At 44.1% G+C, this 25,762-nt stretch overlaps 2 protein-coding genes across 6 annotated transcripts in view; one reads left to right on the top strand and one right to left on the bottom strand.

Annotated features, from left to right (window-relative positions):
• kcnt1a (potassium sodium-activated channel subfamily T member 1a) overlaps positions 1-10,533 on the top strand; it is a 36,178-nt gene extending 25,645 nt beyond the window's left edge. For both annotated transcript variants that reach the window (XM_053866901.1, XM_053866902.1), the window contains 9 exons: positions 6,055-6,189; positions 7,497-7,608; positions 7,715-7,816; positions 7,967-8,050; positions 8,111-8,239; positions 8,373-8,667; positions 8,743-8,805; positions 8,889-8,973; positions 9,364-10,533. In XM_053866901.1, the coding sequence (XP_053722876.1) occupies positions 6,055-6,189; positions 7,497-7,608; positions 7,715-7,816; positions 7,967-8,050; positions 8,111-8,239; positions 8,373-8,667; positions 8,743-8,805; positions 8,889-8,973; positions 9,364-9,481 (1,123 nt within the window). In that variant the 3' untranslated portion in view covers positions 9,482-10,533. The remainder of the gene's footprint in view (positions 1-6,054; positions 6,190-7,496; positions 7,609-7,714; positions 7,817-7,966; positions 8,051-8,110; positions 8,240-8,372; positions 8,668-8,742; positions 8,806-8,888; positions 8,974-9,363) is intronic.
• A 155-nt stretch (positions 10,534-10,688) lies between these two features.
• On the bottom strand, positions 10,689-25,010 carry LOC128749198 (calmodulin-regulated spectrin-associated protein 1-B-like). Of its 4 annotated transcripts, XM_053848553.1 has the most exons (20): positions 24,700-25,010; positions 24,217-24,413; positions 19,938-20,200; positions 19,621-19,782; positions 19,471-19,551; positions 18,767-18,799; positions 18,214-18,355; positions 18,008-18,147; positions 16,999-17,095; positions 15,951-16,077; positions 15,730-15,818; positions 15,500-15,578; positions 13,305-15,423; positions 13,100-13,236; positions 12,824-13,032; positions 12,673-12,735; positions 12,382-12,469; positions 12,203-12,324; positions 11,992-12,110; positions 10,689-11,924 (listed from the first exon to the last, which is right to left on the bottom strand). In XM_053848553.1, the coding sequence occupies exons 2-20, from the start codon at positions 24,410-24,412 to the stop codon at positions 11,619-11,621; spliced, it is 4,572 nt and encodes a 1,523-aa protein (XP_053704528.1). In that variant the 5' UTR covers position 24,413; positions 24,700-25,010; the 3' UTR covers positions 10,689-11,618. The 4 variants fall into 4 exon arrangements, with proteins under 4 accessions (XP_053704528.1, XP_053704546.1, XP_053704536.1 ...); XM_053848571.1 differs by lacking the exon at positions 12,673-12,735; XM_053848561.1 differs by lacking the exon at positions 18,767-18,799.
• Positions 25,011-25,762: the final 752 nt, after the last annotated feature.

Genomic DNA, 25,762 nt, shown 5'->3' with positions numbered 1-25,762 from the left:
CAGATTAGCCATGTCAATTAGCCATAAGTCAACTGATGGTGCTGCTTCCTTGTTCCACATCATCAATATATTTTTCTTCGCAATAATACTTCCGTACCAAAATGCACGGGTCTTAAGACGGCCTAGGTCTGCAAGTTGTTCTGACCAGCCTAAGATTGCAGCTTTGGGATCAGGTTCTATATTGCATCTGAAAATCTCAGAATGAATTTGAAAAATGCGGGTCCAAAAATTCCTCAGTTTTGTGCAGGACCAAAACATGTGGGTCAGTGTACCATCACTCTGATGACACTTAATACATCTTGGGGAGGAATCTGGGTAAAACGAATGTAATCTAACCCGAGAGTAATGCAATCTATGAATAACTTTAAATTGGATTAATTGATGTCTGGAATTTATTGAGCATGTGTGTATAGCCTGCAGACACTTCAGCCAGGTCTCGTCTGATATCTCGACGCCTATTTCAGTTGCCCATGATGTTCTTTGATGTTGTGTCGACGTGTCTGGCTGTTCTGAAAATGCATTGACGAAGCGAGAGACCAGGCGTTTTGTATCCGGCTTGCTCATCATCAGTGACTCTATGCAGTGAGGGGGATCATCGGTTTCAAAATTAGTTATGTGAGTTTTAACATAATTTCTGATTTGTAAATATCTGAAGAAATGCGATGCCGGAAGTGAGAATCTATCTTGGAGCTGGGTGAATGATGAGAATATATTATCAACATATAAGTCCCGAATGTTAACCAGTCCTTTACTTTTCCAAATCAGAAACACAGGATCTGAGAGTGAGGAAGGGAATGCATGATTATAACAAATGGGGGCGGCTCGGTTGAATTGCTTTACATCCAGGGTTTTCTTTATTTGCTGCCATACCTTCAAAGAGTTTTCGATAATGAAACCATATTTTTTGGAAGAGCCTGTATTCCCCTTTGGAGCATACAGCAAAGCTGGGAGGGAAGTTCCTTTAATGTTTTGTTCAATGGCCAGCCACGATGGGTTTAAATGCGTTGGAGCTTCAGGAAATGCTTTCTGCCAGTAAGTCAGCGCACGACATATTGCGGCCCAGTAGTAATGCTGAAATATTGGGAGTGCGAGGCCTCCCAAATGCCTTGCTTTGCATAGATGTTTTTTCCCAATTCTGTGGGTTTTATAGCCCCAAATGAAGGGAAGAATTATTGAGTCAATTTTTTTAAAGAATGTTTTAGGTAAAAATATAGGTATATTTTGAAATATGTATAGAAATCTTGGCAGTGAAATCATTTTTATTGCTGCAATTCTTCCGATCATTGATACTGGAAGTGTCCGCCAGTATTCAATATCATTTTTCAGTTTATCCACTAAATTAACATAATTATTTTTGAATAAAAGATTTGGATCTTTGGTAATTGAGGTGCCAAGATATTGTATTTGCGTTGATATTTTAAATGAAAGACTTTTTATAAACTCTTTGTTTAATCCACTTCCCAAAGGCATAAATTCAGATTTCTGCCAGTTGATGGTATATCCTGAAAACTTCCCAAAGTTTTTTATGAGATTTAACAGGACTGGCATTGCTTGCTCTGCCTGAGAAAGGAACAAAACAACATCATCAGCATACAGGGAGATATTATGATTTATATTGCCGAGGTGTATCGGAACAATTTCCGGTGTGTTTCTGATGGTGGCAGCTAAAGGTTCTATACATAAAGCGAACAGAAGAGGGCTGAGGGGGCACCCTTGTCTTACTCCACGCTCAAGGATAAAAGGGGGAGATTTCTGTGAGTTAGTGATGATTGATGCTACCGGGCAAAGATAGAGCATTTCTACCCATGAGGCAAAGTTGCTACCCAGGCCAAACTCCTTGATCACCATCCGCATAAACCTCCACTCTATCTGGTCGAACGCTTTTTGGGCATCGAGAGCAAGAACTGCAGCTTTTGACTGCTTATCCCATTTGTGATATACTATATTCATCAGTCTGCGCACATTAAAAAATGAGAACCGTCCAGGGATAAACCCCACTTGATCTGGATGTATAAGCGTGGAGATGTGCTCATTTAATCTATTGGCCAATATCTTTGTGAATATTTTGAAGTCGCAGTTCAGCAATGATATTGGTCGATACGATGACATGTCAGTGTTGTCTTTATCTTTTTTTAGTACAAGTGAAATATTGGCCCTATAGAGTGATTCTGGTAGTTTTTTATTCTTAATTGACTCCTTGTACATTCTAAGAAGAAGGGGTGCTAAATCATCTGCAAATGTTTTATAAAATTCTATACCAAAGCCATCTGGACCTGCTGCCTTACCATTTGGGAATTGCTTTATAGCTGTAAGAACCTCTTGTAGGGTTAGTTCAGCATTTAGTTGACATTGTCTGTGAGCATCTAATTTTGGAAGAAATTGGGACTGCAAAAAACTAAGAATGTCCTGATCAGTCCTATCATGTTGGGAGGAATATAACTGTGCATAATACTTTTTAAAACATTCATTAATCTTATGATGATCAGTGATCAGGTATCCTGCAGAACATTTGATTTTATGGATTGCTCGGCTGGCCTGTGCACCTCTAAGCTGTCGAGCCAGTAGTGAGCTAGGCTTGTCGCCTAGTTCAAATTGCTTGTGTTTTATTTTCAGCAAGAGAGTGCTAACGTGTTTGGAAAGAATACTGTTATATTCTTGTTTTAATCTAGCAACCCTTTTTAAATTTTCACATGATACTGTCTCTCTGTACTGTTTTTCAGCTTGTTTTAGTTCCCGGTCTATTTCCGTGAGTCGAGCTGTTTTCACTTTCTTTTGCATGGCTTCGTATGCTATTATGACACCTCTCGTCACTGCCTTGAAGGCCTCCCATATTACTGAGTCTGAGACGCTGCCTGTGTCATTAAATTCTAAATAATCACGAATACTGCCTGAACATCTCTCCACAAATGTTTCATCATTAAGCAGATTGGGGTTAAAGCGCCAAGTGTAAGGTGCCCGTTTCCAGCCCACATCTATATTGATGATTACTGGACTATGGTCTGAGATTAATATGTTTCCATATTTGGATGAGGCAACTTCAGTCATCAATTTGCCATCAATGAGGAAGAAGTCAATTCTCGTATATGTTTTATGGACAGGAGAGAAGAATGAGTAGTCTCTCCCATCCGGGTGATGTGCCCTCCATATATCAACTAGGTTATATGTTTTCATTATATTATTTAATACAATGGTGGAGTCCGATGGTTTGCTCTGACGAGTTGAGGATCTGTCCATGTTAGTGTCAAGTACACAGTTGAAATCCCCACCAACTATCAGATTAGTTGATGATATATCTAAAATATTATTGAACACACCTCGGAAAAATCCTGGATTATCAAAATTTGGGGCATAAATGTTGAGTAGAGTTACATGTAATGCTAGAATCCTTCCGGTTATGATTAGGTAGCGGCCATTTGGGTCATTTTGTGTTGAAATATGCTGAAAGGGAATATCCTTACCAATTAGTATTGCTACACCGCGGGATTTGGCCGAGAATGTGGATTGGAAAATATGACCGTTCCATCTATGTTGTAACTTCAAGAAATCTTTGTGTACTATATGGGTTTCTTGGAGAAAAACGATGTCACTGCGTAAGGATTGTATGTGGGAAAATACTTTGGCTCTTTTTGTTGGGTTGTTTAAACCTTTGACATTCCAGGAGCATATATTTATATTGTTCTTTGTGGCTGAAACTACATCTGGTCTCGTCATGTCAACACAGAAGTTTCCGTGTCAAAATGTTGATCTTGATCAATAAAGACATCCTATTAGTGCAACATCTCAATGAAAAAAAAAGAAAAAAAACACCCAGAATTCCCCAACTTCTCCCTCCCCAGAACATATCAAACACCCATTTTAGAAGACACATTGGATTCAGACTGACTGCAGCTCTCTAAAGTCAAGAGTAACAACTAACAAATACAGAACTCAAGCCTCTCCACTTCTATTAAATATCTATTAGCATAGTCTCCAATATTCATGTTATTTTCATGAATTATCAAGTTCTTTAGATGGCACATGAAGTTAAAAAAAAAACTAATAAATAAAGAACGAGAGGCCAAAGAAAAAAAAATAAAATAAAATAAAGAAAAGGCAGCATAAATGCAGCAACGTGGCATTACTGGTTATAAACAAGGATAGAACAATGTATCTGGAACTGACCCAACGAAACAGCATTATAAAACTCAGAACAGGCAATATCACGATTATTATAACTCGTCAAATAGTAATTTCGTGACACACACGTATGCGAAGAGATACTCACGCCAGTATTACCAACTTAAACTGTCCACTTTATATTCTACCGCTCTTCATTGCTGACATGTCGCAGAAGTGTTCTCCGTCGATGTCTGTCGTGGCTGAATGTGCTTATCGACATACTCCTCGGCCTCAGTGCTGGAGTTAAATATCTTGGTGTCACCGTGGTGCGTGAGAATTAAACGAGCCGGAAAAAGAAATCCGTGTCTTAGTCCAGCTTGTCTCAAAACTCGTCGGATTCCATCGAATTCCTTTCGGTCTTTGATCACTTCTGCAGGCAGGTCCGGGAAGATGCTGATCCGATGTCCCTCGTAACTCAGCGGCGTTTTGGACCGAGCCATTTGCAGCACTCGCTCTTTCACTGGGTCGTGGTGTAGTTTCGCGATAATGATGCGAGGTTTGCTGGACAGTCGGCCCACGCGATGCGCTCGGTCAATCTTAATCCCGTGAGGAAAGTTGTCCGTTCCCAGGATCTTCAGTAATAGTTCTGTGACAAACGCCGTCGGGGAGCCGTTTTCTGCCTTTTCCGGGATTCCCATTATTTTTATGTTCTGTCTCCTCGATCGCGCCTCTAAATCACAGAGTTTCGTGTTCAAGCTCCGGTTAAGCGACGTCAGCCGTTCACAGGTTCCCTCCAAGTCAGCAATGCGTGTCTCGTGGTCGTCCCGAGCGCCCTCCAGTCCGGTTATTCGGGCTGAGTTTTCGGATAATGCTGCTTTTACGGCATTGAGTGACAACATCAATCCATCGAATCTGTTGTCCATCTTTTTGTCCATCTGTCTAATTGCTTCAAGTATAGATGACGAAGTATTTTGCGACGTGGCCTCATGAGCCGGCGAGCCCTGTGAGCTAACGCTGGCTAGCTCGTCAGAGTGGCGCTCCTCTTCATCTCTCAAGTGCACGTCCGACTCAGCGGGCAACTTTTTCTTGCCTTTGACCATCTTGTCTGCCTCTTTTTTGTATTGTATTAAATGTTGGAGATATGTATTTTATCTAAATATGCAAAGTGGAGGAGCCGAGGAAAAACACGACTTACGCCATAGCCTGCTCAGTAGCGCCCCTGAACGAATATTTTTTTTTTTTTTAATAATTCCTGGATGGACGGTGGATCATTTGCTCTTTGTCCCATTTCACGTATTTCCTGAAAGTTTCATTCAAATCCGTCCATAACTTTTAAAGTTATTTTGAACACAGTGTAACAGACCAATGCTGTTGGAAGCATAGCCTGGTTGGCAGAGGTCATAATTGCTCTGCAGCTCGACTCTCATGAGATGACAGTTTATTTACCTGCTGCCACCAGCCTTCTCAACAAGTCACGCACGCTTCCATGCAGACACACGCCCCCCCCCACCATGCGTTCAAATGGCAGATGGTCATAAATTCAACAAGGCACCTGCGTGACTCACCTTTTGCATGGAGACACAAGTAAACACAAGTTCCCCTCACCGTCATGCCGTCGCTATCAAAATGTCACCACAAAATTAGTGGGGAAGTTTGGGAATTATCAGCGCATGTGTTATTTGTTTTGCAGAAGAAATTTTGTTTTTCGTTCTGCACAGCTGCTGGTGCTAGAGTGTAATGAGAATCTTTGACTAGGCTAATTATGGCAGTACAAGTTACAATAATGTCGTTTCATCCCACTGTAATGATGTCGACTTCCCTCCATGCCAGACCCAGAACACTCTCTCTTCCTGTCACCAGCCGAGATAATTCCATTAACTTTATTGTCTCATCTCGGATTTAATTGAAAACGTCTTTCGGGCAGATTAGCTTGGGTTTACGATTGTTGTGCTCCAGTCTCGACAGCCTTCTGCAGTGCGGGATCATCTACGCTGATAATCTGGTGGTGGTGGATAAAGAGAGCACGATGAGTGCGGAGGAGGATTACATGGCTGATGCCAAAACCATTGTGAACGTCCAGACGATGTTCAGGTAGCTACTGTCTTGTTGTCAGTCTGTCCTTTTTCAACTGCTCCCATGGGGTTGAGTTGCGAGGGGAGCAGCCAAAGTTCATAATTCTCTCCATCCATCTCCCCAGAGACATCCTCATATTCTTCTGACATGATCTCTTGGGTTCATCCTTGGGCCTCCTCCCATTCCTCTACCTTCTCCTGTCGTAGATTAGATGGCTTTTATTTGTCCCACAGTGGGAAATTCAGTTTGTCACAGCAGCCAATGACAACAAAGACACTGACACATACCAAAGACATTAAAGATACACAACAAAGCATCATTTTTCATTTAAAAAAGTGAAGACAAATACCCATAATATATAGTCACATTTCATGACAAAAATGAAAAAAAAAAATATATATATATATAATGGTAAAGCATTTTGAGGGCTTTATCATTTTCAGTGATCAATTCAGTGAGGCTTTACCATTAAAGCCCTCAAAATGCACTGTTTTCACCTGTGAGTTCACAGCTCCTTCAACATCCTTCAACATCACACCTGTAGGTCTGGAATCAAGAAGCAGCCGCTGAGACCGGAAGTGGTGTCGGAACTTTGGGCACGCGGGCGAAAACAGCACATTTTGAGGGCTTTAATGTGAATAAAAGATGTGTGTGTGTTCGGCACAAAAGTCCGACATGAACACGAGTGAGTCGGCTGTTTTGGCCTCTGACTTGATCACGGCTGGAGAGCTGCACCTTGTCTATTGCGAGAGCAGCGAGACGCTCCGTATTACATTGCTTGTTTCCACTATGTTGTCCCTCTCAATGCTGGACGCCGTTTTCAAAACTAGTTTTGAAAACTGTTTTTAAGCCGGTGTACCACTGACCTGTCTGCACCACAGACAGCACCACTGAACCTGCGTCTTATAGAGCGGTGCGGCTTATGTATCAACAACATCTATTTTCCTTCTTAAATTCAGTGGGGCTGGCAGTCTGTCCAGCCACTTTCTGTCCCTGTATATTTCAGTCCTTGAAGTCCTGTGCTTTTTGTCACTTCATTTTGAACACATTCCTTCTTTAATAAGTGAATCCCGGAAAATTCTGAAGGCAATCATTTGAAACCCAGGATGCTCCTTATTGAGGTGATCTTGGGAGCTTTTGAAATCCTGACTGTTCAATTGGTTTATCTATGTGTGTACCTGTTACACATCTGCCATGTTATGTCCTTCATTTCTTGTGAGCTGGTCTTCTCATCCTAATCTGCTATACTTAAAAAAAAGCATTATTTTTGCCTTTTTTTTGTCTTGCTCTTAATGTAAGAGCCTTCGCTCTCTCTCTCTCTCCAGGTTGTTCCCGAGCCTCAGTATCATCACTGAGCTCACTCATCCGTCCAACATGAGGTTCATGCAGTTCAGAGCCAAGGACTGCTACTCTCTGGCTTTGTCCAAGCTGGAGAAGGTAACACATGAGACATGTCGGCTCACTTGTGCTGTGATGACAGTTGGAGTTCTGTAACTGCGACACTGTCGGGTTTCGGTCACACTCTGGGCTGTATCTCCCACAGAAAGAGCGAGATAAAGGATCGAACTTGGCCTTCATGTTCCGCCTCCCCTTCGCCGCAGGAAGAGTATTCAGTATCAGCATGCTGGACACACTTCTCTATCAGGTTGGCGCACACACACTTGCAGCAACAACAAACTGGACTTGTGATGACGCGTGCTGAGTGGAAACACCTCTGTGGAGAGCACGAGTGCCCCCTTCTGTTCTGTCGGGAGATGGCTAGCGCGGTTCATAGTGTCATCCTTGTATTTGGCAGTCGTTTGTGAAGGACTACATGATTCTCATAGCCAGACTGCTGCTTGGGTTGGACACAACTCCAGGATCTGGATTCCTCTGTGCGGTGAGCTCTCTGTGGAAGCCGCCTAAAGTGGTGCATGTCACTGAATTGTAACTGCTGCAGATGAAAGTGACTGAGGGGGATCTGTGGATCAGTACCTACGGCAGATTGTTCCAGAAGCTCTGCTCCTCCAGTGCAGAGATTCCGATCGGGATATACCGGACAGAGTCGCACATTTTCACCACGTCTGAGGTTGGTACATTCAATGCATTCAATGCATTCAATGCATTCATGCACTGTTTGTTGTACTTTAAAACAATTAAAAATAGGATGCCTTAGTATTGACACTTGAGGAATGGCAAGACTGACGGATCTAAACTCTCAGTCCCAGATGTCGGTCAGTGGAGATGAGTGTGAAGACACCAAGGAGAAGGGGGACGAGTCCCGTAGTAACGACCAGTCAGACCACCCCCTGCTGAGGAAGAAGAGCATGCAGTGGGCGCGACGGCTGAGCAAGAAGAGCGTGAGGTGGCAGGGTCTGAGTCGTGACTCCAGCAAAGACCACACGCAGCGCATCGCTCAGCAGCGCCTCAGCCTGTACAGACGCTCAGAGAGGGAGGAGCTGTCCGAGCTGGTGCGCAACCGCATGAAACATCTGGGCCTCCCCACGTCTGGATATGGTGAGAGGCTCGATGAAGCACACGCGCATGAGTGTTCCTGACTATTCTTTTGGGTGGTTTTCTCACTGCTTTCAGAAGATCTAACCAATCTGACAGCCAGTGATGTCATGAACAGGGTCAATCTGGGGTATCTGCAGGGTGAGGTCCCTTTTGTGTGTGTGTGTTTTTTTGACATCTGAGCGGTGTCCCTTCTAGACTGTGATCTATTGGTTGTTTTCCAGATGAGCAGAATGACCAGCAGAACACTCTCTCCTACGTGCTGATCAACCCTTCACCTGACACCAGGCTGGAGCTGAATGACATTGTGTATGAGCCGATTTACACTCGCGTTTGCCTGGATTCATTGCCATAATCCCCTGTGCAAACAATGATCATCCACATCAACCTGAACATGTCCAGCACTGACTGCTGTTTTTCTCTGCTGTGTGTTTGACTATCATGATACAAGAATCTTTCCTCGAAAGTAACCAGTTTCAGACCAGTGTAGTCACATTGACCTAGTCTGAAAATCACATTGCAATGACAAGCACAGTGTGTTTTGAGTTCCACCTCAGTAGCTGAGAGTGTTTCAATCTGAGAGATTTAGAGTCACATTAGAGTTATTCCTTCTCTTTCCAATCTTCCGATTCATGTAAAATGATTTGGATTAGAGCGTTTTATGAGCGTGACCTGAAGCCACGTTTCTCCTCATTTCAGCTACTTGATCCGCTCCGACCCTCTGGCTCATGTCCCCGAGGAGCCTCCTGTCCGCAGCAGCAGTCTGAAAGAGAGACACGAGACCTGCTCAGACTCCAGAGAGGACACGCAGCTCTGATCCCAGCGCTGACCTTAACAGTCTCCCTCCCCTCTTTCAGCCCTCTCCTGCTCAGACCTGATCACCCCCGCGGAGTCTGAAGGAGGACAGTTTGTTCCAGTGCTGGAGTTGAACAATCTTTTCGAGTGCCTACTCTTTACGTCAGCCCTGACATTTTCGCCTCAGAATAAGCTCTTTCAGGTGAACAGTCGGGGGCTGTCGTGTTTGCAAATTGTTTATTTTTTCATCCACCATGCTAAAGATTTACAAACGTCAGTCTGACGTGAAGTGGTTCCGTTCGCTTCTTTGTAATAGTTTGTTAGAACTGTATTTACAACGGACATGATTCAGCTCCGTAAGAAGTTATATTGAAGTGTATTTTTGTAGCTGAAACAATAGATTCAATTTAGTGATGTAGACTTAATCTTAGCGATTGTAAATTTGATGCGTTTTAAAGAAAATAAAAGTGTAAAACCGTGAGTTATTTATCTAGTAATGTATCACAGATGAAAATTTGTTTCATGAATATTTTATGATTTTATCTGCTGCACCAAAAGTCGTAGTAAGCCGTATTAAAGTGCTTTATCAATAATGTTTTACTGATAGATAACTGTTCTATAGAATAAAAATAATGCCTATTAGTATTCAAATGCAGTAATTGCATATTATTTTATTTTTTGGAACTTTTTTTGAACCTTTCAAAACTCAGAATATACCTAAAAATGAACTTTTTTTTTGTCATATATTAGACAAACTCCTCATTGATAGAGGAAAGGCGTTATATTATGGTCATCAGTCTGATGCCACTAAAACAATGAATAGCCAATATTTTTGTATTATTTATTTCTTGTACTCTTTATATATAAATATATATATATATACACAAGACTCCACATTCAATTTCCCTACATTGAATAGTAATGTCTTACGTTGCCTAGCTCTGTGTTGTATTGTTTTTGCTTTGTTATTTAAGTAACAATTTCCACGTTTGTATTTATTTGTGAATCTGACATACTGTTGTAAAATGTAAAATGTAACATTATTGGAAATAAATGTTAAATTATTTGTTCAAAATTAAGACCATTTGCTCATAAATAAACTGTTTCACTTTGGAATTTGCTTGAAATTCATTTATGTGAACCTTTAACCCGAAAAAAATATTTTGACAACCAAACTTTAAACGTCATGATTCCACCACAGGCATGAAAAATACAAACCAAACTCACTGATCCAAAAATGCATTTAATGTTATCTTTCAAATAAATTAATATTTAAAATAAATAAACATCCAACAGAATGAGAATCATATCTGAAAACCTGTAACAGAATAAAGCTTCTCATAGTGGCTGTCAATTAACATAATTTACAAAACAAAACTAATAAAAACTGTACATAATGCAGCAAACAAATATCAAGTATCAGTTTCTTCAGCACAACAAATCGTTCGCTCACTGCATGGTAGTGCCGCCTTAAGCTACATTGCTTTAAATTTCGATTTGTGATCAGCTCGGCAGCATAAGTCATGTCACGATCGGCGTGTTACTGACGTGAAAAAAAATTAAACAAATACAATATTTATGAAGCATTACTGCAAAGTTATAATGCACTCAAAAGCACTTCCCATCCAGAATAATTCCTCAAACTATTTCCCGACAGTAAAAACAGCTATTCTCCCACTAAAACAACAGCCCTGTGCTTAAAAAAAATTGTTGCTTTGCTCTTTTTTGTTTTATTTTAAAGCACAATGAAGAGCACATTCTGAGCTGGGGCACACACACACACACACGTTGCTTCATACACTCTATATTGAAAACACAACTGGACATTTCAGACACTATCCAACAAGCGTATAAAAAGAAACCCTTGTGAATGCTCTGACAGAAATACTGAGGGAAACATAGTGGCTCCTGTCAAGCGCGTATTGATCCCAGCGGTAGGTTTTAACTTTGAAACCTGTCTTTTCTTCATGAGTTCTTGAGCTGTGGACGGCCTTCATTTCAGTGCTACATTACAATCATGGTTGGTGCCAAACTCGCATACAGAAGAACAGACCAGCAATGTAAAGGAAGAGTCACCTGTGCAAGCAGAAGCTTCAGCCACTCGCACTGCTGGCAGCACAGTTCAACATATTGGGTCCCGCCCAATCGCGCGCCAAGCATCAGTGTCCACTTTCCAGCTTCTTCCGAGCGCTCCCTGGTCTCTTGCTCTGCCAGAGTTGGTTGTGGATGGTCAAGGCATCCACGCTGACTGACACCGTCTTGGCCGGGATGACGGTGAACTGCTTCCGGTCTGAGTTGTACTTGTAGAGTCTGTCGATCATCTTGCGGACGATGGTTCTGGGCCCGGTGCCCGTGAATTTGATGATCTCCTCCGTGTCGGGCGAGTAGGAGTAAATGGCGCGGAATTGGCAACCGCCGTCTCGGAAGAGGACGATCAAGTGATTGGACTCGCACTTCTCCAACTCCTTCGGATGGACAGTTAGGTTTGTCACATTTATTGGTGTTATTTCTTTCAAAATAATAAAAACAAACCTCCAGCACGACGTTTTTCTGGGCTTCATTGACTTTTCCGGCCAGACAGCAATGAGCAATGGCGTTGATGATGATCGGTTTGTTGGACTTGGAGCTGGGTTCTTTGAACAGCTTGGGTCCTTTTGGAACAAAACGGATCAGAGAAGATGAAAACATGGAAACACTACAGAACTGCAACACTGAACACACCGGACCATAAGCCAGCTCTCACCATTGTACTCTATGGAAGTGACGGAGGACGTGAAAGAGCTGCTCTCCCAGTCCCTCTCCATGGTCTTGCTTGACGCTCGGCTCAGCACCGGGAAAGACTCCATGGAGCAGACGGATTCAGCCCTGGAATTGACAAAAGAATTGAAACATCTCCCTCCAGATGCTCCACAGGACTCTCACCTTTGAGACTCTGCCCCTCCAGATATCACACTATCTGTCTCGGTTGCCAAAGACAATGTCGATCCTCGAAGGCTGCTGCCCAGTTCAGCTGGGGGTCGGGAAGGAAAGACAAAAGGTTTGGATACTAGAAACCTCCAAAACAGAATCACTGAGAAACATCCAACCGGACAAGCAGGCAGACAAACCGATTCTTAAATAGTCGTGTTTAATCCTATGGTCAACCAAATAAAGAAGGATAATCTGAAGCAACTTTTTTATTGGGATGCATGTGGTCATGCAGAGCAGGTTCACCTTCCCTGCTGCTCGAAGCTGAACCCTGGGCTTTGATCAACATGGAAACCTTCAGAGAGTCCCCTGCACGACAGACATGTACACACTCCAAAGCATGAGACGGACGAACACCAGCCGCCCAGACAAACACACGGCAGCTCGTTCATCTTACGTGTGGCCGATCCTCTGGATAAACCGGAAGAGGGTTCGCGGTGCAGAGACTTGGGCCGACTCCTGCGAGACTTGAGCCGCGGCCGAGGCTTCACCAGGCCCTGCTCCTCCATCAGCGCCTCCTGCTTCCTCCTCAGGTATTCCTGCTTGATCAGCTCTCGCCTGGCTTTCTCCTCCTCCTTACGGATGCGCTCCTCTTCAGCTTTTCGTCTTCAACGAGAGGTCGTGGTGACGATCCTAGTGTCTGAAACAACTGTGGCAAGTGTTTGAAACTTACCTGGCCTCATCCCGTTTAAGCTCAGTCTCTGCTTCCTGTTGGAGTTTGCGAAGTCTTGCCTCTTCTGCTTTGCGCTGCTGCTTGAGAAGGAAAGCTGCCCGCCGTTTTGCCATTTCATCCTCAGCCTTCTCATCGTCCTTCAAACGGAGACAAGGATTATGAAGCAGAGGACAAGGACGTGGCTATTATTCTTTCAGTGTCTTACCTTAAAGAAAAAGCCCAGCACGTTCTTCTGCTCGGCATCTGCAGAGGACGCGGTGCCGTCAGCACCGCCATCCTCCGCAGACTCTTTCAGCTCCGACAGGTCAACTTCAACTAAATGAGCCTTGATCCTGGTGGCGTCATCTCCGCCCACAGCCTCGGTCCCTGAGATGTTTTTATTTTCCTCGTGATCTGCTCTCGGCGTGGGATTCCCAGTGGTACTAGATAGTGCTATGCTCTGCGATGGGTCTTTGTCAGCTGCTGTGTCAGGTTCATGGTGGACTCTGAAGGTTGTCTTTCGTTGAACGTTTCTCTCTGACTTTTCCGCAATGACGACTTCGTCTGCGTTGTCTCTGTTGGATTTCGTCACGCCGCTGTTGTCCATCCTCAACTTTCGATCCTTGTTGCGCTGGCTTGAGCTTAGTCTCGGAGGCCGTCGAGCAGGAGTGGTGTTTCCACCGCCGATGTCAACAAAGTGCACGGCAAAAGATCTGTTGGAGTCTGAGGTAGGAGATGTTGAGTGTGCTGCTCCCGAGGGGTACGATTGTTCACATTCTGATGAAGAGCTCACATTCTGCTTCATCAGCAGGTTCTGCTTCAAGGTGAGCTGCATCATCTGCTGCTGAATAGAAGTAATGGCCTCATTGAGCAGGTCAATGGAGCGCGAACATTCGTTGATCTCAGATCCAGGCTCCTGGGATGCTACGTTCATCCTGTTGCTCGTGTCCTTGTCCTCCTCATGTGTTTGGACTTTCAGACTGTCCAGACAAGAGTCGTCCCTGCAGGAGAGAGTCTTCAGTTTGTTCATCTCGGCTGTTAGGTCAGCAGATGAGCTGTGCTTTAGAGGCAGGGGGAGAGTGTCACTCTTCCCTCCACTCTTCTTCACAATGTTCAGGAACGCAGCCTTTCCCAGCTTCAGTCGCTGTCGTGCTGATAAAGTCTCCATCTTCTTCTTCTGGAACTCGATAGCTCGTCTTTGCTCCTCTAGTTGCATGTGAAGCTGCAGGAGCTCTGAAGGCACGACGGACGGGCTGACAAGGACATTCTTCGGCAACACAGCTTCCGGGTCCTTCGCCCAGGCATCGTTCCTTATCTGCCAGGGAGTGAACTCTGAGCCGTCCGGCGTGGTCTTCTGAGAGCTGCTCGTGCTGGAGATTCCATCACGGAGGCCCAGTTTGTGCAGCTTTCTCTCAGCAAAGCTGGTCATCTTGACATTGCCTGAGGCGCTGCAGCTGCTCGCCATGGACGCTGTACTGAGGCAAGGACTGGAGCGCCCACTGCAGCTCTCCTTATCGTCGCGCTCGCTAACCTTTGTATCTTGTCTTAGCTTGAAAGATTCCCCCTCTGTCTCCCCGAAACACTTCTCACTTCTCACGGTCTCTTTCATCAGCTCCTCGTCCTCGTCGTCCTCGAAGTCGGCCGTGTCGGAGTCAGAGTCGTGCTCCATCTCAGTGGACAGGTGACTTTGGCCGTCTCCTGACAAATGCAGGAAGAAGCCTTGGGGATGTTTCTGCTCAGATGCTGTCGTGCTCGGCGATCCTTCGGCAGGAGGACGCGGAGAGTTTGGGATTGAGTCAGACATGGATAAGAATGTACTTCTACTGCACTCAGGAACGTATTTCCCCTGGAAGAGGTGTTTTTTGGCAGCTAGAGAGGCTCTGTAACGGCTCTCCCCACTTTCCTCCTGTTTATTAAGACTGATGCTCTTCTCTTTGGCTGGCTTAGGGGTGGCGGGCATTAAAGGCTCCAAATAGTAGCTGTCTGCCTGCAGGTCCGGAGTGAAAGAGCTCAGGTCAAGGCGTCGAGGCTCGGACGACGACTGACTCTGAGCTTTCAGGTCATCCTGCTCCAAATTGCTGCCTAGTCGGGGCAACACAGAGGGATGGATCACAGCCACCAGTTCCTCCTCCTCTATTTCCTCTTCCTCATCCTCTATTCGCATGTGACTGAGGAGGCTTTGACCACTGAGTCGATGTGGATGGACTCCAGATCCTCGTCTATGATTTGGCGTCATCATGTTGGAAGCCAAGCTGTCTTTGCTAATGGAGCGGGCAAGACTGATGTTGTCTGGATCCTCATCCAGAGGGTAGTGTAGGGCGTAGGGCACGGGCTGAGACAGCGGCCTGTGCAGGGAGTGACGAAAATGTCTTTAGACGCCAGGTGTAAAAGTGAATTGAAAGTGATGGTTTAACCACCAACCTGGGCCTCCTCTCAGGCAGAACCATGGATGAACCTGGATGCTGCACATCTGCATGTTTTAGGATGTTGGTCATTACATCTATGGAATGATGCAGAGCAGAACAATCACTTCAGAAGTTTTAGCAAATGCTATTTGGCTAGTAAATTGGGTGTTGAAAAGATGCACTTGTAAAATATTCATATTCCATTCAATGCTTTATGTCAGTGTACACATGACTTAATCCATTTACCTGAAGCATCCTCCTCAAAACCTTTATGTTGTCTCTGTCTCATGGAGAACAGAGAGTGAGATGATGATCTTGATGCTTTTGGAGTTGAGCTAAGAGAAATAATGGAAGTCAACAATTGCTCCATGTAAACATTTTCAGCTGTCTTATCAACATTGGATTTATGTTTTTGAGGTTGAATTCCATGATGTGACTTTCTGCAAATGAATTTAATGGTGTAATACCTGAATTCCTGGCTCGTGGGCCTTGTCACGATATCAGCGGAGTTGGAACAGGTCAGAAGACTGTGTTTGGAGACACCAGAGACGGGCACGTGGGGTCGAGAGCCCTTTGTTTGGAGAAGCAGTCTCACTGGAAGAATTACATGCAGAGTTTTGAGTTTTGGATCACTCCTTTCCAACATGAGGTGTTGTATACAAGTAACATCCGCCTTACGACCAACCGGTCATAAGTCAGATTGGACAAACGTCGAATGCCATTCAAAGTAGCCGACGCAAGGGTTATAGGTACTACTGTATAGGATACACAATGTCAATCTGTTCTGGTAGATGGCTGTGTGAGAGTGAGATGCTGGGATGCTGTGCTGCCGTAACTGTCGTACGTGATGCCGGGCTGCTACGTGCTGCGGTGCCAGACATTGAATAAAAAAAAATAAGAATCTGCTGGCCGTGGTCGTGAGTACGGGTGGAATTAAGTGGAGCAGGTCGTAAGTCGGATGTTACTTATAGTTGCTCAGTTGTATAGCTTGAATGAGATCTTTCCCATATGGACCTAAAGAATCCATGCATCTTGTGTGGCGTTCAATACGTTTTATGTAACCCCATAATTTGTCCTTCAAATTCAGATGAGTACTGCCAAACACGATCCACAAACCTACCTCTGATGTCCCTGTCCTCCTGGCTGCCCTTACTCAGTCTGATGACTTCCTGCTGTGACTTAACTTTATGAGGTCAGATCTGTCTGGGCTACTTGCCAACTTCCGGTCTTTTGTCCTGATCCCTTGTCAGACATTGCTTCTTTGACTCTTGTAGGTCTGGAAAATGACCAGCCATTGAATGTCTGATTTCTCTTCCACCTGCAGTACCAGATCGGTCATCTCTGCCTAACCATCTTTGATCCTCTCCTGCTCAAACCTCCAGCCTCCTCTTCACCTTCCCTGCACCAGATCTGCTTCCCCTGATCTTACCTGCCATCTCCAGTAGCACTTATATTCAGAATATACAATATGTATGAAATGCTTTTTGTTGGTTGTTGTAACACTGTGATTCTTACCGTCTCGTATTTCTTGAAGATCCCTGGGTTGGACAAAGTCTGGCTTGACAATCTCAAACCACCAGAAGAGCTCAGCGACAAACACCAACATGTTATTCTGGAATTTAAAATTGCAGAAGATTTGAGTGTTTGGTTTATGGACTCCAAATTGTTCACTAGTGAGGAGGCAGCATCTAGTTAGAGCAGCAATTCTTAACCATAGGGCCCGGCCCTGTGGTTAAGAATTGCCCATGGTTGGGCCGCGAGCGCCTCCTAGAGGGCCACTCCAAGTTTTCTTGTATTACACATTTGGGCCATGATGTCCACTAGACGCTCAGTTCTAATACATGAGCCATGTATGGTGGCAGTAGTGTGCCACTGAATTGACTTGACAGCTGCAAATCTGTGATGGTTAACAACTGCGGAAAACTTCTTGAAAAGAAAAAATGACAAAGAAAGTAAAAACTGCTCATGAAAGAACCTGTAGAAGCGGTTTTGAACATTAATTGGAACGTTTTATACTTTTATTTACACGTCACTTATGTCTTCTTTGGAGAATCAAATGTATGGTTTTATTATATTTATTTTATTCAGTTTTTCCCATTTTCTCAACAGTTTGCATACAAGTGTATTTTTTTTCTATAGTAAATTTGATTTGTCTTGCACCTGCTGCTGGTTGCATGACAAATATATTAGCGCTGATCACATGGTTTCACGTCACTTAACAAGGTTTTGGTTTGTTTACGTGTAAGTAGATTATATATGGTTATTGATCGGGAATAAAATCAAGAGTAATGAATCAGTTCTATTACTTGAATGGGCCCCGGTCCCATTGTTCTGGGAAAGTTGGCCCTGAGATCAAAAAGGTTCAGAAGCCCTGACTCAGAGGAAGTATTGATCATTCTATCCATCTGAAAGAAGGAGAAATAGGAACGTAGCACTATTTTCAGATGAAAGATTTGGTTAAAATATTGGTCTCTCTTCTCCACGTGTGTGAGATTCTTTTTAAGTGCAAGCGCTCTTGTCTCACCCTGAGCACCGGTGGAGAATACAGCATGTCCTCAGGCTGCAGATAGAAGCACTTGTTCAGGTACTCGTTGGAGAACTCCCTCAGTAGCTGGATGTTGTACACGCTGTCTGCAATTGATGGGACCTCCTTCAGGCATATATCTGGACACAAGAAGCACCAGCACATTTACATCTCTGGTCACACGATGGTATAAATATAGCACACACCCTCTAGTCTGATGAGCTCCGGACAATAGAAATGGACCACAGCTAACAAAGCGGCGCCGTCATTCACATCCTTCTGCAGGTCGTCCAACTGTGGGAAATGCTGGAGACTCCGACCTGACAGGTGGTCCCTGCGATAACGCACCTAAATATGAAAACAGAAGAGATTCCCATTTCGCGGATGCAAACTTTTATTTATTCAAACATTGTTCATGTTGTCAATCTGTGTTTATTTAACTGGAACTTGTTTTTGATGTTGGGAATGAGACGCGGAGAACAATCACAGTTACTTTTACACACCAGAGAACTCCACTGCTTCCAATTGGCAGTGGGCAAGAGCATGCAATATATCAGGCTGCTACACCAGCGAAAAGAAAGCAGGCAGTGATGAAGGAGAAAGTGAGGAGGGGTCAACTAAAAAAGGGCGAAGACTACATGCTGTTTTTTCTATTGCCGCCAGAGGGCGCTGTGGATTCCTTCCAGTAAACATGGGTCATTTGAGAGGCACATACATATACACAGACACACACACAGAGGAGGTTGCCACATCACTTACTGGTACCAGCTTCCAGTACCATTTGGAGGGAGACTAGTGTCCGAGTGTAGGAAAATTGAAGGGAGACACAAACAGGAAGAACAGCAGACACGTGAAGGGAAACAGACAACAACAGCGAATCAGATAATCAGGAAGGCGCAGGCGGCGAAGACACCAGTTTCTCGTCTGAATCAAGACCACCATTACAGGAAGAGGTCAAGATAGAACCAGACCAACCCTGCCTGTCACATGTTTGTAACACACAGTGTAAACAATGTGACTAGTTGCTCAGCATCGTGTCAGTAATTCTACAATTTGTTTGTAAAATCACTTTTTTTTATCAAGATTTCAATTGAAGGGCTGTTGTTTTCTTAATGTGCGCTAGCCTTATTTTTGCAATACTGTTACTTACCCAGCTTGGACGAAATATTTTTTTCTGTATTTTTATTGCTTAGTATTGTTTGACAGGAAAAACAGAAATGTAGATATTGTCAATTATTATTAAATGTGGAAGAAGCATATAAGACATGCGAAAAATAAAATTAAAAATTGAGCCAACCCCTGTTCTTGTGGCAAATTAAAAAATCCAAAACTTGTTTAAGTGTTTTAAACAGCTTGTATTCTGAGGGTGACCATACATATCAGATCTGGATGCTGAGGACATTCACAACACACAGTGTAGAGTGACAGAGTCAAGTCGAGAATTCACACAAAGAGTGATGTACCTTCTGATGACTGGGTGAGTCCAGAAGATGTTGCTTCATTTTGTGGTGTTTCTCCGAGATCTCCCTCAATTTTGTGTTGACCTATAAACCAACAAAGTCAACACAAGAACAACAAAAAAACTGATCTAAATGTGGACAGGTGCTTCTGACCTTGTTGACCCAAAAGACCATTGCGTCTTCCAAATCAAAAGGCATCTCCTTGGAGGCACTGAAGTTTGCAAAGCGCTGGACGCTGGTCACCACCTTGTCTATGCTGATCATCCCTGCCGTGACGACCATCATGAGGGCATCGATCAGGTGCATGTGGGAGCTCTGCAACAACAAACACACACACAGGAGTCTTTTAACTTTCACTTCTAATCTTTGAAATTCATCGTTTGCGAGTATTTTTAGACACAGAAGACAGGAAGACTTTGTTTCACTTCGGTCACAATAATGACATATAAATCTTCCGTGTGTTGCCGCACCATTTTAATGGGCACCGAACTGAGGTCCAGGCTGGAGATCGGTGAGTTGTCAGCCTCTAACACGTGGATCCCTTTTCGGGAAAGGACCTGGAGGACAGACTGGTGGCTCTGGAGCGAGGCGGTCTGCTCGGCATGCAGGATGAGACCACACACCCGGAAGTAGAGCTCCCCAGCCAGCAGGAGGCGAATGATGGGAGGCTTAATGTGCTCTTGCTCATACTGATCAGTGTAGAAAGGATCTCGCAGGTCTGCGGGGATGTGGTCTGGAAAACAAGGATGGATATCAGCCATAAATATGACATCGATATTCCGTAACCAACTTAAGTTTCATTAGATCCACATGTTTATTGAATTTGAAAACACGTGTTCCGCTGTGATTCAGCATGTTACATAAGAGAACCTTCTGAAGGTCTTCAGGGTATTAGACTGTCTCACAGAGATGGAAGCTGTGTGACAAAGTCAATGGTCAAAGAGTGGAGCAATCCTGCGCCGGCATTAAGCAAATAAGCTCACAAGACTTAGCAGCCATTGCTAAGCCGACGGTGTTGTCACAACCAGGTCGGCTTCTTCCATCCCGTGTGCACAGACGCGATGACGCTATTTTTACCTGCTTTATGGAGTCAATCCACATGCTGATGCGCTGAGATAATCATAAGAAACATCAGTCTTCATTTGGACTAGCTCATGGATCACTCTGCATTATTTTAACTTTATTTTACATTTCCGTACTGGAAGATTACACAATCATCTTTTCTGAACCCATTTTCAAAGGGAAAACTATTATTTATGTTTCTATGTTTAAAATATTAACATTTAAAGGAAAGTTTAGTTGAACATCTGACGAAATATTTGAATATATTATGAATATAATATTTTGAATTTCCACAGAATTATGGTGAGTAAAGCTTCGACAAGGTCACATTATTAATATTCTAATAAAATAAAAATGAACTACACTGTGAATTGAGACAATTATGAAAACAATAAGCTAATTAAAGAGAGTCTTTACAATAAAACATAGAGATTACATTGCTTGAATTTGTTTGTGATATCATGGAATGTGACCACTGCTCAACATCTGCATCTACTCTAGAACCAATTTACTCCTGACATGACTGATGTGGTTCTTAAAACAGATCTGACGGCCAACTTGCACATCCACCTTACCCCCCTCAACTGTTCCTCTATTATATGGTGTTACGTTCTTCTTTATAACTTATTATATAATATCAAATTCAATACTCTGCTCTGTATGCACGGATGAAAAAGATGGAAACATACACATACAGAATTTAAACGCAGAAGAAAGCAAATCTTTTTCTTTCTTTTACCAGACTGCAATGTTCCATTTGCACACCGACCTGGGAAGTGTGGGTGTGTGTCACTCTGCCAGTGTTAACATGGAGCTTTTATGGTGGATCACTGTCATGTCCTACATCAGTCTTGTTTAGTAATCATGGTCCGAAGTGTAACACACACAAACGCAAATGCTACTGCCATGTGGTGAACTGTTCCATCTCTCTATATAAATACATCCACACATAAATCTAGACTTCATCACTTCTCCTTAATAATTAAACACTCTTGTTTGGGGCCAGCTGTCCACAAATGTTCCCTCATCCTTCCCAGTTGCCGTGGAAATGGCGATGGCGATGGGAAATGCCAAGCAGGCCGGCAGTGAGATGGGTTGGGAGGGGGCTGTCTGCTGTCCCATCCACTCACCATCCAATACTCAGTGGATCATTCCACAGTCAGAGATGTGTATGTGGTGTGGCAACAGAAAGTGGGGGGTAGGGCCTCCTCCTTAATCCTAAAACTGCTTGGATATTTATTATCCACCTGATCCAAGTGTTAAACCCCACCATGTGTGTTTAAGGAGAAGGCGGGTTGGAGGCAAACCCTTTGTTCATGTTCTCTGACTGATCAGTAGAAATCTGGGCAGCAGCTGGGACTTTTGCCAACTGTGATCAGTTATTACAGCATAATATCTTATAGTAGTGCATGTGACTGTCAACCAGATATTATATACAGTGGTACCTCGGTTTTCGAACGTTCTGGACTTCGAACAAATCGGGGTTCGAACTAAAATTTCGGGATGTTTTTGCTTCCGATTTCGAACGAAAATCCAGAACTCGAACGCCCCAGAAAAAAGCCGGAAAAAAACATAACGTGACCCACGACACGCGTTGTTATTGTGTATAACGCAGCCTCTTTATGCAGACATGTCCAGTAAGATACATTTACTGACTGACTTTCTTCATATTGAGGTGTAAAACAGAAAAAAACAGAGGAGGTGCTCGCTGTCGACACCTCCGAGGCTGTAGCTCACTCCAGGGTTTGATGTCCTGTTGTGGGCTGGAGCTGGGACAGGGATGAGGCGAGTCTGGGACAGAGCGTTACTTGGTTTATGACTTTGTCACAGCCAAACTGCACAGAAGCGCACATTCAGAGCTGGACACGCACCGGGCACCTCTTCACTTCTGGAGAGACGTCACTCACTCGGCAACCCCTCCCACATGCAGCGGCCACACACATAGAGGAACAGCGCACCTGCAGCAGACACTCTACATTCACTCCTACAAAAGACTATTTTAAGGCCTTCTGGAACGCAGTATTTCTTTTTCCATTCATTGTAATGGGAAAAATCGATTCAGATTTCAAACCAATTGCTTCTCAGAACGGCCTTCTGGAACGGATTGTGGTCAAGAACCGAGGTACCACTGTATTTCTGAATCTAGACTGCTCCAGAACCCTATAATGGCTAAACATGGACTATTGAACTCAGATGAAACACAACTTGCAATACTCCTTCCAGTCACACAAACGTCCACAATGATCGGGCATGAGTGTGGATTTACCATTTCGTGGGCTGTTTCTCTATGATTGATACAGACCTCGACAGAAGTGCAAACAAACATGCTTGAGGGAGGTAATGCCTTCATCTGCAATCCTATTAAACACTTAAACATGTGACTGACGACGCTGACTCTCACACAAATAAACAGTCCTGCCGACACTACTGTGTCTGTGCTCAGTCCAGTCGGCCACTTTCATTCTTTCCATTTGGCAGAAGAATATCTTTACAACACCATATTCCTCGTCATCATTTGACTGTGTGTCGTACATACAATTTTCCCTCTAAATTGTCAAGTAGACATCACAAGCAAGTAGCTCACACACAACATCTTCAACAGCATTAATAATATCTGATATCCAGCAGAAGGATCTATGGTTCCCTTACTTTTATATATTTTTATCTGTACACTGTAGCAAAGCAACAAACTTTATCGTGACTGTCGCTACTGATATTTAAAGCCGAGTTCTGGCAGTCGATGTCAAATTCAATAAATTATTCAATATCACAACACAAAATGTGGTGCTCATATGCCCAGCCGCTCCCATTAACAGCGCAGAATCCACTCAGAAGAAGTCATTACAAAGCAAACCCATTAGAGTTCTGAGATCAGACAAATCTACTGAGTCATCCACCATGAGGGAGGTAGCACGGAGGAGGTAACACTGTGATGCACAGCCGAGCTGGGAGGTTCTTTGCTCGGGCGTTCTCTTCAAAGATCCTGGACTAGCATCGCAGCCGACCTCCTGATTACACTCCCCAGTCAGCTGGTGACACAAAAACCCACATTCACGTCGCGCCACCCCGACATTCATTCTGCCCATGTAGAGCAATCATTTGGAATCTTTTAGCAGAGCTCATCTGAGCCGGCAGGCAGGGCTGGTGACCTGTGTCTGAAAGACTTAGGCCAATCACCAGAGGTCTGTTTTGGTCACAGCACAGGGACTCTGTTATAGGACTGATGCTATCCAGCGGGGAGAAACACAGGCTTTGCACCAACACTTTGTGAAGCTAGTCACATAGTAACAGCTACTAATTCGAGAGAAATAAATGCTCTTCATTCGGCATGTGCAGGACAGCCAGAGAAGATGAATGCGCAAGTGGATTAGTGACAGAAAACAGGGTCATAACATTTAAATATGTTAAAAATAATAAATAATTTGTGGCTGTTTTAGAGAACCAATATGGCTCCACCTATCTACTTTTATTCCTTGGCTTTTTGGCTTAACTGGAACTTCCCACCACAATAACTGAGACTGTCCTAGACTAGTCCTGTGGCCTCTACCTTCCTTCACACACAACACACGACCTCAGGACTGACTAGTCTGAGTGCAGGAACATCTCGTGATCCCTCAGCTTCAAGCGTTTCTCTCTGAGAAGCAATGTTTCGTGTCAGTGCTCGGAGGAAAGTACAAAGAGTCTTACCTACACCGAAGGACTTGGCAAACAACCAGCGGAGATTTGCTTCTATTTTGGCCCTGGCAGAGTCGTACATCTCCAGGGGTACCACCTTATCCTCCATGGCACCTCCTCCTCCTCCTCCATCGTCTTCATCAGGAGCTGGAGCTGCCGGGGGTCTTCTCCTGGTGCCGTCCCTCCCTGCACCCACCTCCACCTCCATCCTGCACACGCGCATCAGTACAACCATTGCATTACAGCTGAGCGTATGACGTCATCCATACAGGAAACAGGGGACTGGGCCTCTGTTTTTGACAGCACCTGCCTGAGCTATCACGAAACATATATAAATATAAATGCATTTACATAAACATAAGCATGCGACCCATGCATTTAGCTACACTCATGAACCTCCTTGCGCCCAAAGAGAGTCGTGTGGCTCATTTAAGCTAATAACGGCGGCCACCGGACGCTAACAAACCGCGCCACGAGAATAACCCAAAGCATCACCTTCAACACAGCATTGGTCTCCTCTCCATGTCTTTCTTGCAGCCAAACCTCCAACCTGCTGCTCGGGGCTTCAGCTAACGGACAACTGAGCTGGACTCCTCCCCGCCCAATCTCCGGCCTCCCCGGGTTAAAGCCGCCCCCTGCTTTATGCTCCTTAATCCAGAGATCGCACACAAAATCTGGTCAGCATTCAGATTGCTGTCGAGGTAATGCAGCTAGTTTGCAAGCGCCGGTTGCCTGGAATTTGCCGTCATCCTGCGCGAGACAGGAGCAGCCGCTGTTGTAGGAGCCTGTCTCTATGGGGACGAGCGGTTCATCGATGGGCAGAACTGAAACGAGTCAGCTATGGCAAACGGCTCATTATGTGTCCTCTAGTACTCGCTTCCATAATTTCAATTATAATTCTGAACCAATCCAGTGTGACATTGATCATACTAATGCATGGGAGTTTGAAGAATACTAACAATAAATAAGTATTAAATCTAGCGATACATCAGAGTCTATCTTCTTAGCACCATCTACCGGGGAACCGTTTGAGTGCAAATGACCGCTTCCCAACGCAAAGCGAAAGTCTCACCACTCAGCGTCCATCCGTGCGTGACTGTAAGAACACAAACGTGCACCTGTCGGTGGCGCTACAGGCCCCCAAACCAAACAAAGCATCGCGATTTTTTTTTACAAGAACATTCTTTTAGCAATCACAAATCCGGAGAATGAGCTGAAAAACAATGCATTTTCTCTTTCTGAGTCAATATTGAAAGCTAAAACGACTAACACAGTTGTATGTGTCGTGTCGTCATCACATTCGTCCGGTAGAGGTCACCCAAGTACTGTTTTATCTTTATCGCAGCTTGTGCTGGCGCTGCTTCAGACTGCACTGTTTCGTGGCCCGAGTGACTTTTTTAATTGACTTGACTGAATGGGAAGGTTTGTGCGCCTGTGAGGTTGAGATTTTATTTGTCATTTCAGTGTTTTTTTTTTTTTTACTCAACTGACTATACATACACTTTTGATTGACTCAACGATCAAGTGTAAAATGCTTCATTTTTCCGTCTATCAAGAA

This window comes from Synchiropus splendidus, chromosome 1 (assembly GCF_027744825.2).
Source record: "Synchiropus splendidus isolate RoL2022-P1 chromosome 1, RoL_Sspl_1.0, whole genome shotgun sequence".
NCBI classification, from domain to species: Eukaryota; Metazoa; Chordata; class Actinopteri; order Syngnathiformes; family Callionymidae; genus Synchiropus; species Synchiropus splendidus.
Note: the sequence above shows the minus strand (reverse complement) of the source record. Positions and strands in the feature narration are given on the sequence as shown.